The following is an 11,690-nucleotide window of genomic DNA, read 5'->3' on the forward strand; positions in this document are numbered from 1 at the left end:
ACGCCTTGCTGCGCATGGAATAACAGAACTCCGGGGAAATCATTTAAATTAACTGCTACTACCGGTGTAGTGAATGAATGCCAATATGCCTCGCTGTGCATGGAATAACAGAACTCCAGGGAAATCATTTAAACTGCTGCTACCGGTGTAGTGAATGAATGGCATCACGCTGTGAATTACATTACGCTGAATTACATTGATAATAGGAGATGACAGACCGTCTGCAATTTGAACTGAAATTAAGATAATGTAAAGAGCTGTACTGTGATCAGCCAAGACATTTTGAAGTTTTGGTCTGTCGTAGCTGTGACCCCAGGTTGAAGACCTGTTTAACCTGTTGTTTTTTTTTATCTGGGGTAACTGACATCAGCAAAGAAAGCAAGATTATTGCCAAATTTGGGACTTCCAAAAACCTTGCATTGATATAAAATCCTGGCCCTTTCCTCTAAGCTTAGCCTCCGTTTCCCACGTGTCTTGCAGGATAAATATAGTCTCTTTTCTTCCTAGATAATTGCGGCAAACCTTCCGCAGGCCAAATCTTTAAGGACTCTGCATGGCTCAACAGTCTCCTTTACATGCAGCCGAACAAACGTTGTAAGTACCCATTTTCCTTCATTACTAACCTTCACCCAGGGGCTGCAGTTGCTGCGGGTTCAGGAAACCTTTCCCTCTTTGCGTGCTTTTAGCACAGGATTGATTCTGCTATAAGCCGCTTACAAGCAGCCCTGGATTGCTCTGTGCCTGCGATGACCTCATACTCCGGAATAGTCTGTATATACAAGGCTCTAGAACACGTGCTCCTCAGTGTTCGCTGTATGCAGGGAATCCAGAGCCTCCAGTTACGGTTATCTGTAGTTTGGATCAGTAAAGTGAATCGGTTCATTTCGAGTGATTCATTGAAATGAACCAACTCATGAACCGATTCATTGGTTCACTCAATGTGACTCACAGTTACTGCTTCCCAGTCTCTCCCTGCACTCACTCACACTGATGATTGGCCCCGCCCCTTTCTGCTTCCCAGTCCCTCCCTGCAGTCACACTGACAATTGGCCCCACCCCTGTCCTTATAGTCTATGAATCCTCCTGCCTGCGTAATCAGGATCATTTGTTTATTTTATTACACACCAATGTATTGTACAGTCATGTAATATGTGTTACACGCCAATGTATTGTACAGTCATGTAATATGTATTACACGCCAATGTATTGTACAGTCATGTAATATGTGTTACGTGTCGATGTACAGTCATGTAATATGTGTTACACGTCGATGTATTGTACAGTTATGTAATATGTGTTACACGCCAATGTATTGTACAGTCATGTTATATGTGTCCATACTGCTCAGCAACTCAACTCACGGTAATGTGCAGTGTGACTCTCTGCACGGTTCTTTGAGTCAGTGAACTGATGACTCCGAACTGCTCCGAACAGTTAGTCGGTGAACTGGTGACTCAGAACTGCTCTGATTCATCCGGTTCATTGAAAATAATCAGTTCAAAAGAACGATTAGTTCATGAACTGGACATCACGAGTTATCTAGCAGTTTTTTCTTTGCCTTCTCTGAATGGCTTTTCTACAAGACGTTGACACTCCAAAGGCGCCACTCATCTTATGTAGTGTTTTGTGCTAATAGTTAAATATCTTTCTTTAAAATAGGCCTGAAAACATTTAACACAATTCATTCAAGATAAATGAAATCCGATTTCTGCAGTTTGCTGTGTCCCTGTAGGGCGATATCATGGTGGATGAGAATAATGGGCGAATAATCCAGCGGCACATGGAGTTTGGAACCGGCATCGCTCATGGTATCGACCAGTTGTTGGAACCGCCTGATATCGGGGCACGCTGTGATGAGTATCGGAGCTCCAACATAGTAAGTGAATGGCGAGTTAGGAAATTTATGAACGGCTGCATCAGGAACCTTAACTGCCGGTGCTCACAACTACCCTACGCAGCTGCCGGTGCTCACAACTACCCTACGCAGCTGCCGGTGCTCACAACTACCCTACGCAGCTGCCGGTGCTCACAACTACCATGCAAAGCTGCTAATGCACACACCTGTTATAGACATCCTCCTATAGATCATCCTCCAGCCAGTCTCGCCTGTTGTAGCTGTCTGTGAATATGTTTTAGTCTATTGTTGTTGTTGTTATAATATTATTATTATTATAATATTATTATTATTATTATTATTATCTGTGCTGCTTGCAGGCCCTCAATCAGCGATGCGGGCTGTGTGGGTTCGAGTACGCCTGTCCAGAGGGAACTATGGATTCGGTGAGAATTGGAAATGGATCGTTCATTAGTAATTAGAAATACTGCGAGTTTTAGCCAACTTATTATCTACAGAGATAGAGATGTAACATTTTCATTTCTTCTCGATCTATGGCACTTTCTTCATAAATTGGGGGTAGGTGGCAAGCCAGGAAAGGGTTCACGGTGAGTTTTCGATGTCATTTACTAAATAAATCTGGACTGGGAGGCACTGGATGTTCACGGTGCCTCGTCTCCTTCCACGTTCCTCCGACAACACATGTTGCAAATCTTTAACCCAGACCTTTATTCTACCAGCTTCCTGGTCATCTTTACCTCGTCTGCATCCCGCCCCTGCTGCCCTTCTCCCCTATTTCAACATCCTGCCCCCTCTTCTAAGTGCTTCTCCCTTTTTCCTCCATCCTGCCCTGCTGTCCTCCATAGTTCTCCTGCCCCCTCTCATCGGTCCGTCTCCATCCCCTCTCCTCCTCTCGCAGGTTGGATAGTGGTATTCGGTCCAGCTTATTTCCTCTCTGGAGGAGCTGACTCTCTTCTGTGATTTCATGTATTAGTAGACGATGATGCTCTGCGTCTCTTTCAGGGAAGGACCAGGCAATGCTCGCCTCGCACAAACAGAATGAGGTATTGGAATCGTCACAGAATGTTCTTCAACCCGCATTACGGGTTAGGATATTGCAAAAAGATCTGCTACTCGGTGGACTGGCAACCGGAATGCTGCAGGAACCATTACGGAAAGGACTGTCACGGTGAGAAGTTTGTAGACAGTTAGACAGACTGAGAGGTGCACGGAGAACGTTCAGTTGATTTGCTGTATTCTCGCAGAAGAGATATCTGCGCAGGATCGAGGTAATGGATGCATTACCCACTGCTTTCCCATGGCCTTACCCTATATTGCCACTGCTGCCCTTTCTGTGGCAATACCAGACAGGTGTAAGGAGCCCTACTGCCCCGGCCGTTATCTCTTCAGCTTTACGCCAGCACATTTATTGTTGCATTTCTGCAGAGAATGATGTAATGAAAGTGATGTAATTTTAGTGTGTCCCGGTGGATTGGAAGCCCCATGCAGCAAACGTGGCACCTGCAGCGATGGGATGGCCGGTACCGGGGTCTGCAGCTGTTCCCAAGGATTTGAAGGGACCGCTTGCGAATTGTGTGCTCCCGGCAGATACGGTCCGGACTGCAAAGGTACTGAACATGATGACCCGTGGCTGCCTGCTGCGCATGGCCGGTTAATATATTGATATATGAACGTCTAGTGACCGGTTCATAAATACGTTGAACAATGAACTGGACTCGCGAAGACGACTCCTGGAAAAATGGAGTATTTGTGGCTTTTGCGATGTGGGTTTAGGGTTAATGTGTTCCCTGGCGGCCGTGTTCCCTGGCGGCCGTGTTCCCTGGCGGCCGTGTTCCCTGGCGGCCGTGTTATTTTTTGTCACCGCCAGTAATTAGAGAGGTTGCCAAAGCTCTGTGAGGGGAACCTTCGCCGCGTTCTGGTATCTCGTGGTAACGGGTGTTCCGACTCGCTTTCCAGGCTGTAACTGTACGGAGAACGGGGTTTGTAACGATGGCGTTTCTGGAGATGGATGGTGTTTCTGTAACGAGAATTGGGCTGGTGAAAAGTGTGAAATACGGTTAGGTAAGTAAAAGCCACACAATCGTTTAAACAAATAGTGCATTCACAGGCCACGAATTCTCCCTAAATTAAGGATAAAAGGGTGACCACGAGGCGATGGCTGGGTGACAGGAGGCAGAAGGCTGGGGTTTAAGGGGTAAATTCAGAGGGTGGGGGGTCTCGGTAACCAGATCCTTCTGCATTCAGTGACTCTCGTTTCAGATGTGAAGCCCGTGTGTTCGCCCGCATGTCACGGAAATGCCACCTGCAGGTTAAACAACACGTGTGAATGTTCCCCGTATTATGAGGGCGATGGGAGATCCTGCAGCGGTAAGTTGCCGTGTGCAGCGGTTATATGGTCATGGGCTCGGTGACACGAGGCGGCGAGGCTGTTTGTCACAGTAATCGTGGCTCCACAAGGCACTAGTGATCATCCGTGTGCACCCGGCACCCTGGGGACCTAGACGTGGCTCTGTAAATATTAGAAGTTACTATCTTCTTATCTTCTACATTCAGGGGATCTCCGTCTTCTCATGTAAACGCGGCAGAATGTGTAAAAATACCCGTCTGTTCTGCCGCGTCGCAGCAAATGCAGATCCGAAGAACGTTTTGTAATGTCTGTTTTTGTGCAGCGATCGACCTCTGCAAGGAAGACAACGGGGGCTGCAGCGCCCATGCCACGTGCAGTCAGTCCGGCGCAGGGCCCGTCACGTGCGGCTGTCTCTCGGGGTACGAGGGAGATGGTTTTGTTTGTATTGAGGTCGATCTGTGCGCTGATGGCTTTAACGGGGGCTGCAGTGAACACGCAACCTGCATATATACCGGTCCGGTAGGTCAAACCCTTTTATACAATTCCTGTGACAGCCGTTTGTCCCACGCGTACGCCGCATATAGAACGGAAAAGGCAAGAATGCAGTATCTGGCCCCAGGGCCTCCAGTGGGACATCTATGATATAAATGATTAGTGTTGCTTTGCACGCCTGTTATAAGGGATGTGTCCGGTGACGTGCTTCTTTTCTGCCCCACTGATAATTTCTTGCAGAACACGCGCAGATGTGAGTGCCACGAGGGCTTTGTAGGGAATGGAGTCCAGTGTCTGGAGAAAGCGATCCCCCCCGCGGACCGCTGCCTGCAAAATAATGGAGACTGTCACCCGGTGGCAACATGCGCTGACCTGCATTTCCAAGGTTTGGAAGGAAGGGCCGTTTGCGTGGAAAAGTGGAACCTTAATGATATTTTATTTCTCACGGGGAAATCGGCGCTAATAGTTACCGTTCCAGGAGCGGCAGGAGCCACGGCAAAAGCTTTCGCGTGTCCATCCTTGTGACAGATCAGGACGCACGGCCTCTCCGATGTACCCGGAGGTCTGTGACCGGTCCTCGCAAACATACATAGAGTGCATTATACAACGCCAGGGAAAACGATGGCGCTATGCGACCTAATAAATAGAGTGCTGCATAATTGCGACCACGCAGCAGCCGCGCATTCACTATCATGCAATCAAATTAAAATGAGGACAGAACGATATTGCCATCTAAATGCCACGTACTTAATCTATATGAAACCTGTGGCCCCTAATAAGAGTGATTATTAGAAGCAGGCAGATTATTGCCCCGGGGGCGATGCCGTGGATCTGTTATCGTATGTACGTAGAAATAGACTGTAAAGATGATGTCATCGATGGCGGCTTCACTTTAAACCTGTCAATTCCAGAAAAATTGGCAGGCGTTTTCCATTACCGGTCCCCGAGAGGACAGTACAAGCTCACGTACCCCCAGGCAGTGAAGGGGTGCGCCTCGGAAGGTGCCACGATTGCCACGTTCAGCCAGCTCTCTGCTGCCCAACAGGTAAAACATAACTCGGCCAGGAGATAATTAACTTATTCATTATACAGGGCATCTCACTGATTTACCTATCCATTATACAGGGCATCTAGCTGATTTACCTATACATTATACAGGGGCCAGTCACTGATTTATCTATACATTATACAGGGGGCCCGGTCACTGATTTATCTATACGTTATACGGGGCCGGTCACTGGTTTATCCATACATTATACGGGGGCCGGTCACTGATTTATCTATACATTATGAGGGGCCGGTCACTGATTTATCTATACGTTATATGGGGCCGGTCACTGATTTATCTATACATTATACAGGGCTCAGCCCTTCCTGCAGGAAAAGCTCCCAGGGTTGCCTCTTCAAAAATGTTCAGTGAAGGCAGAGAGAGGGAAGGCTCAGCGCTCCTGCGAACTCTCAGTTTAGTGAATAAACCCTTTTTGCATAATATGTCCCTGAAATGTGAAAATTGTTTTTCTTTGTTGCTTTATTTTTGAAACTGAAACATTTATTTGCTTTGGACTTTGAAACAAAGCTGGGTTTCCACCTCTGCTCCGTTGGATGGCTCCATAACCAGACAGCCGGCTATCCCACCGCGTATGCGAGTCCGAGCTGCGGCTCCGGCCACGTTGGGATAGTGGATTATAAGAAGCGAATGAATGGCAGCGAGGAGTGGGATGTATTCTGCTACCGTGTCCAAGGTAAGGACCACCACAAAGGGGCACGTTTTTGTTATTGAGGACGGACACTTCTGGGCACGTTTTTGTGGGCTCTAGGGGTTCACGTTCCGGTTTTGCTCTCTGATGGGGTTTTTGTAGCTGAATCAAGGACAACAAACGAAAGCAGTTGTGGTTATTTTCTTTTTGAAAGTGAGTGGCGCTCACGCCATTACTCCCCATTGAGTTTCCATTTTCTGCGTCACACAATACCTTTTCAGGGTCGGATTGGGCCCCTGGTTGATAATCTGACGATGGGGCTGATGCGAGACCCGTAATCCTTTCATCGGTCTGGATGTATTTCTTTGTCTTTCTCACATCTAGTTCAAATGTAACGACCACATGAAGCGCTGCGGGAGTTGTTGGCGCCATATAAATAACAGATTATTAATCTTAATTAAAATGAATTAAACTATTATTAATTATTAATAACAAGTGCTGTGTCCTCTTCCTTCCAGATGTCCGGTGTTCCTGTCCTGAGGGGTATGTGGGCGATGGTAGTTTCTGTAATGGAAACTTACTGGAAGTGTTGGAGGCTGCTCCAAATTTATCATACTTCTTCTCGGTGAGAGCCCATCAACCTGCAAAAATCATACAATGAACAAGAAACCTAACCCAGGATTGGATATAAAGAGGACTCCAAATAGGGGCTTTTAACGAAACAGAGCTGGACCACAACATATGGCCAATTTCCTCTAGGAATAATATGTCTTTCTCCTTCTGTAGATGCTGTATAGTTAGACAGTCTGTCGTGGGCCAGCAGGACATGATACTGGATTAACTGGGGATGGAGAGGAGTCAGAGGCAGTCGAGGCTGGGCATGATACTGGATTAACTGGGGATGGAGAGGAGTCAGAGGCAGTCGAGGCTGGGCATGATACTGGATTAACTGGGGATCGGCAGGAGTCAGAGGCAGTCGAGGCTGGGCATGATACTGGATTAATTGGGGATGGAGAGGAGTCAGAGGCAGTCGAGGCCGGGCATGATACTGGATTAACTGGGGATGGAGAGGAGTCAGAGGCAGTCGAGGCCGGGCATGATACTGGAAGCGAGAGTTGGGAGGGGGTAAGTGTCTTTTACGTTTGGCGCAGAACATGTTACGTGACTCACACTTCGTCTCTTCTTCAGATGCTGATTAATTACGCCAATGACTCGGAGAGGGGCGCTCAATTTCTTGAATACCTTTCAAATGGAACCTCATTTAAAACGTTATTTGTGCCTGAAGACAGCAGCCTTGAGAAGAATTTGGTATGTGGCTCAAATAAAACCCATTTCCAGCAGTGGAACCACCATAGGTTCGGCACGTGTCGTGGCGCAGGGTCTGCTGCACGAGAATGGAAATTTATTAACAGAACGTATGGCGTGTTTTGCAGACGTTAACCTGGCGTGACCTGGAACATCATGTGTCTCAGACAGATGTCCTGCTGTCATACGGAAACCTCACGAGTGGCATTATTCTGCTTTCAAGACTTGGGTTCAATCTAACGATTTCAGTCCCAGCCTCCAACAGCAGCGCATCTCCGGTGAGTATTTTCTGCCATTGTCTCTAATCAGGGGAGCCACGTCCTGGGGTAAAGCTTTAGCTTTAATGACATTTATTCTATTGTCCATTTTAACTGGAATTATGAATGAATTCGGGGCCAGGACACTGGAGCTAGCGGCCCAGCTAGCATTAACATTTTGGGTCTGGACCCCACTCTGGCCCTTTGTTACCTCTGCGGGGTCAGTTCTTTCCTGGTACCTCCTTAGAGGATTGTTTAACCCATTCATATTAGTCTATTGTATAAAATATTATCAGCTCTTTCATTTGTGCTCCTGTTCTCTTCCCAGTGCTCTAAAGTTGTGAACGATAGGAATATCATTCACTGGGATATACCGGCTTTCAACGGGATTCTCCATGTCATAAATGGGCCCCTAATAGCACCCCTTGTGCAGGTAATAAGGGGTAACAATAACAATTCCAGCAAAATATTGTGAAAAATGTAATTTAAAACAATCTCTGTGTAAATGTACTTTCTTTGATGTTTATTCAGGAAGCAGATGAAAGCCACGCGACCCCTGTGATGGCCGTGAGTTTGGTGGCCGCGGTGCTGGCTGCGTCGCTGCTAATTTCTGCTGCCATCTGTTTCTTCTACAGGCGACAGACCAAAGGCTTCCGATTCAGACGTTTTAAGGTGAGTCTGAACCCGACTGCATTTTTCAGGCGCCTCGTCAGGCAAACAAACTGGACTTTTTCCACACTCAGGAATTGCACGTTAAATAACGCAGACCACAGGGGGTCCCCTCCGCTAGCTTTTGCCTCATAATTATTTGCACTGGAGCTTGGCAGGCACGGCTGCACCATAATGCACCGCAAACACGTGCGACGAATCCCCGCGGCCACCTTACTGTAGCTTCCGTTTACTTTCTAAAATTTGAAGATTTGCTTGTCCTCTTATTGTTAGCCTGTAATCGAACGTAATAATCTATATCGAACATGAGCCCGAACTGTGCACACGTGGTCACCGTAGCCACGGCAGCTTCCGTGACTCCTGCTTTGAATTACTGAATAAATCAGATGAAACGTGGAATATTTATTTCTATCACAGTCTGAAGATGATGATGATGATGGAGATACAGCCGAACATCCAAACCCTCTCCTTGTCTCCATCCCTAATCCCGTGTATGGTGAGAGTGGCCTATTCCATGAAGCTTTTGAGGTAATAACGATCCCCGGGGGGGGGGGTCGGCTTGTTAGGCGTTTGGGGCAGATTGACTTTGTGGAGATTCTTACTGCTCAGCAACATTTACCGGCCTGGCTCATGCGCTGAACACAGCCGGTGTCAGCCACGTGACAATTGTGATCAGCACACGGCTTTCTAATGCAAACGTAACATTCTTATTACTCTGCAGGAAGCCGGTGGCGGCGGGATGCGCTCAGATTCCTATCAAATATTTCACTGAATCCCTGAGAAATGTGAGGCCGGGGAGCCGAGACAGAGCAAAGGGAAGAGGGCGAGTGCTCCTTCGCCGAGACCCCGCAGTCATCACATGTGGAGCGAGACAGCCCCCCGTCTCTCAGCATTTTCTCATCATTCTTCCTAGTCCCGAAATCAGACGCGGCGACTGGCTGGACGGACTTCGCCATCCGATGCCACTCCTGCCGACCCCCTAAATCAGTTTAAAAAAAGATTCCCTAAAACAAAAATCAGCTGGAAATCAATAATTTTTTACCGACCGTCATATCCGTGTCGTTACGGTAATAAAAATAACCAGGTGTGATTTAACCTTATTGAAAGTGAATAAATGTATATATTTTACAGTAATTAAAGCAGAACTTCAAAGATATGTTTTTTTTTTTAATTTTTAAATCTGTAAATTCAACAAAGAAAAACGCTGCATCCCCAGCACGCGGCACGGAAGGAATAGCCGGCGGTTTCTATGCCCCGCTCCCGGTAGAACAGACTGCCACTGTTTTTTGTCGGTGAAACGCGCGGGCGCAGTCACGGCGCTTTACACTCACGGCGCTTTACAGGTTTCTATCCCTTCTATTCTTTACTTGGCGGCGGTTTCATCAGATTCTCCTCCACGTTTCGCTCGTACTGCCGCTCTGACTGCCGCCTTCTGTAAACATCATCTGCCAAAAAACACAGGATCTCATCGAGTGGGGGCCACGGCAAGCATCTGTCACCCATCGCTCCGGTCATTCAGCTTTCACGGGCGCAGCAGCTCTCGCGGACACCCCACACACACGGGCGCAGCGGCTCTCGCGGACACCCCCCGCGCACGGGCGCAGCGGCTCTCGCGGACACCCCCCGCGCACGGGCGCAGCGGCTCTCGCGGACACCCCCCCACACACGGGCGCAGCGGCTCTCGCGGACACCCCCCCCACACACGGGCGCAGCGGCTCTCGCGGACACCCCCCCCCCACACACACGGGCGCAGCGGCTCGCAGAGCTCAGGGCTTTAGGGTCGGGGTTCTTGGCTCTGGATCCGTTCTTGGCCCTCCCAGCAACCCGGAAACTTACAGAAAGTCTCTTTGCCGATCCGAACGTTAATCATAAACCATTCCATGGCGCCTCCGAGAACGAAGAAGAAGGGCAGGAACCTGTAAATCCCAAACCGCCGCTTCCCGGGGACTAACGCGAGGAACGACTTCATTTTACCGCCACCGGCCATCCCGGAAACGTCCCGGTTGGAGCGGAAAAGCAGAAGACAAACAGCTACTCACCCTGGGAAACCCCCGAGACACGGGGACAAACAGCAGCTCACCCTGGGACACACCCCCACAGACACGGGGACAAACAGCAGCTCACCCTGGGACACACCCCCACAGACACGGGGACAAACAGCTACACACCCTGGGAAACCCCACAGACACGGGGACAAACAGCAGCTCACCCTGGGACACCTCCCAGACACGGGGACAAACAGCTAATCACCCTGGGAAACCACACAGACACGGAGACAAACAGCTACTTACCCTAAGACACCCTACAGACACGGGGACAGACAGCAGCTCACCCTGGGACACCTCCCAGACACGGGGACAAACAGCAGCTCACCCTGAGACACCCCACAGACACGGGGACAAACAGCTGCTCACCCTGGGAAACCCCGCAGACACGCGACACCCCCCCCCCCAAACACAGGGACAAACAGCTGCTTACCCTGGGAACGCCCCCCCCCCACACACAAAACAGCTGCTTACCCTGGGACTCCCCACATACACGGGGACAAACAGCTGCTCACCCTGGGACACCCCCCCCAGACACGGGGACAAACAGCTGCTCACCCTGGGACACCCCCCAGACACTGGGACAAACAGCTGCTTCCCCTGGAAAGCCCACACACACAAAACAGCTGCTTACCCTGGGGGGGGGGGACGACACAAACAGCTGGGAAACGGACAGCCTTACCCCGGAACCCCCACCGAGTAAATGCGCACAAATTCACTTATATACACCTTTCAGCGACATTTACCTCGTGGACATACTAGCAGTGTCCTCAGAACCTCCTCTCCCAATCCATATATCAGATGAAGATTAATACCAAGGGACAGGCAGAACAACGGGGAGGAATAACACACACAGAATACTTGTATAAAACGGACTGGTGGGATTTGGCTCCTCCGCAGGTAGAGCAATTACCATAGCAACCAACGATGCAACCCAGGCAACTTGCTCCACTTGCCCAGAATTACCGTGTACACCGCCATCATTATATCTAAAGGGACCGCACTGATGGAGTCCATGAAAAT

General features: G+C 49.0%; 2 protein-coding genes across 2 annotated transcripts in view; one reads left to right on the forward strand and one right to left on the reverse strand.

Annotated features, from left to right (window-relative positions):
- STAB1 (stabilin 1) overlaps positions 1 to 9,681 on the forward strand; it is a 41,852-nt gene extending 32,171 nt beyond the window's left edge. The window contains exons 52-69 of the mRNA XM_053468974.1: positions 508 to 594; positions 1,733 to 1,876; positions 2,215 to 2,280; positions 2,858 to 3,023; positions 3,313 to 3,462; positions 3,812 to 3,916; positions 4,115 to 4,222; positions 4,525 to 4,721; positions 4,935 to 5,079; positions 5,606 to 5,739; positions 6,271 to 6,436; positions 6,910 to 7,016; positions 7,580 to 7,699; positions 7,825 to 7,974; positions 8,282 to 8,386; positions 8,485 to 8,625; positions 9,040 to 9,150; positions 9,344 to 9,681. Coding sequence (XP_053324949.1) covers positions 508 to 594; positions 1,733 to 1,876; positions 2,215 to 2,280; positions 2,858 to 3,023; positions 3,313 to 3,462; positions 3,812 to 3,916; positions 4,115 to 4,222; positions 4,525 to 4,721; positions 4,935 to 5,079; positions 5,606 to 5,739; positions 6,271 to 6,436; positions 6,910 to 7,016; positions 7,580 to 7,699; positions 7,825 to 7,974; positions 8,282 to 8,386; positions 8,485 to 8,625; positions 9,040 to 9,150; positions 9,344 to 9,394 — 2,253 coding nt within the window. The 3' untranslated portion in view covers positions 9,395 to 9,681. The remainder of the gene's footprint in view (positions 1 to 507; positions 595 to 1,732; positions 1,877 to 2,214; positions 2,281 to 2,857; positions 3,024 to 3,312; positions 3,463 to 3,811; positions 3,917 to 4,114; positions 4,223 to 4,524; positions 4,722 to 4,934; positions 5,080 to 5,605; positions 5,740 to 6,270; positions 6,437 to 6,909; positions 7,017 to 7,579; positions 7,700 to 7,824; positions 7,975 to 8,281; positions 8,387 to 8,484; positions 8,626 to 9,039; positions 9,151 to 9,343) is intronic.
- Positions 9,682 to 9,768: 87 nt separating this feature from the next.
- LOC128499974 (small integral membrane protein 4) lies at positions 9,769 to 10,674 on the reverse strand. Its single transcript, XM_053468975.1, has 2 exons — positions 10,459 to 10,674; positions 9,769 to 10,067 (listed from the first exon to the last, which is right to left on the reverse strand). The coding sequence occupies exons 1-2, from the start codon at positions 10,607 to 10,609 to the stop codon at positions 9,979 to 9,981; spliced, it is 240 nt and encodes a 79-aa protein (XP_053324950.1). The 5' UTR covers positions 10,610 to 10,674; the 3' UTR covers positions 9,769 to 9,978.
- Between the last annotated feature and the right edge of the window lie 1,016 nt (positions 10,675 to 11,690).

Source organism: Spea bombifrons, chromosome 6 (assembly GCF_027358695.1).
Source record: "Spea bombifrons isolate aSpeBom1 chromosome 6, aSpeBom1.2.pri, whole genome shotgun sequence".
Classification (NCBI taxonomy): domain Eukaryota; kingdom Metazoa; phylum Chordata; class Amphibia; order Anura; family Pelobatidae; genus Spea; species Spea bombifrons.

What these genes read in the sequence shown, in the direction of transcription:
- LOC128499974 (XM_053468975.1), bottom strand. Translation starts at nt 10,609, where the DNA reads ATGGCCGGTGGCGGTAAAATGAAGTCGTTCCTCGCGTTAGTCCCCGGG. An exon ending in GATCGGCAAAGAGACTTTCT is followed by an intron (nt 10,068 to 10,458) that starts GTAAGTTTCCGG and finishes GTTTTTTGGCAG; the next exon opens with ATGATGTTTACAGAAGGCGG.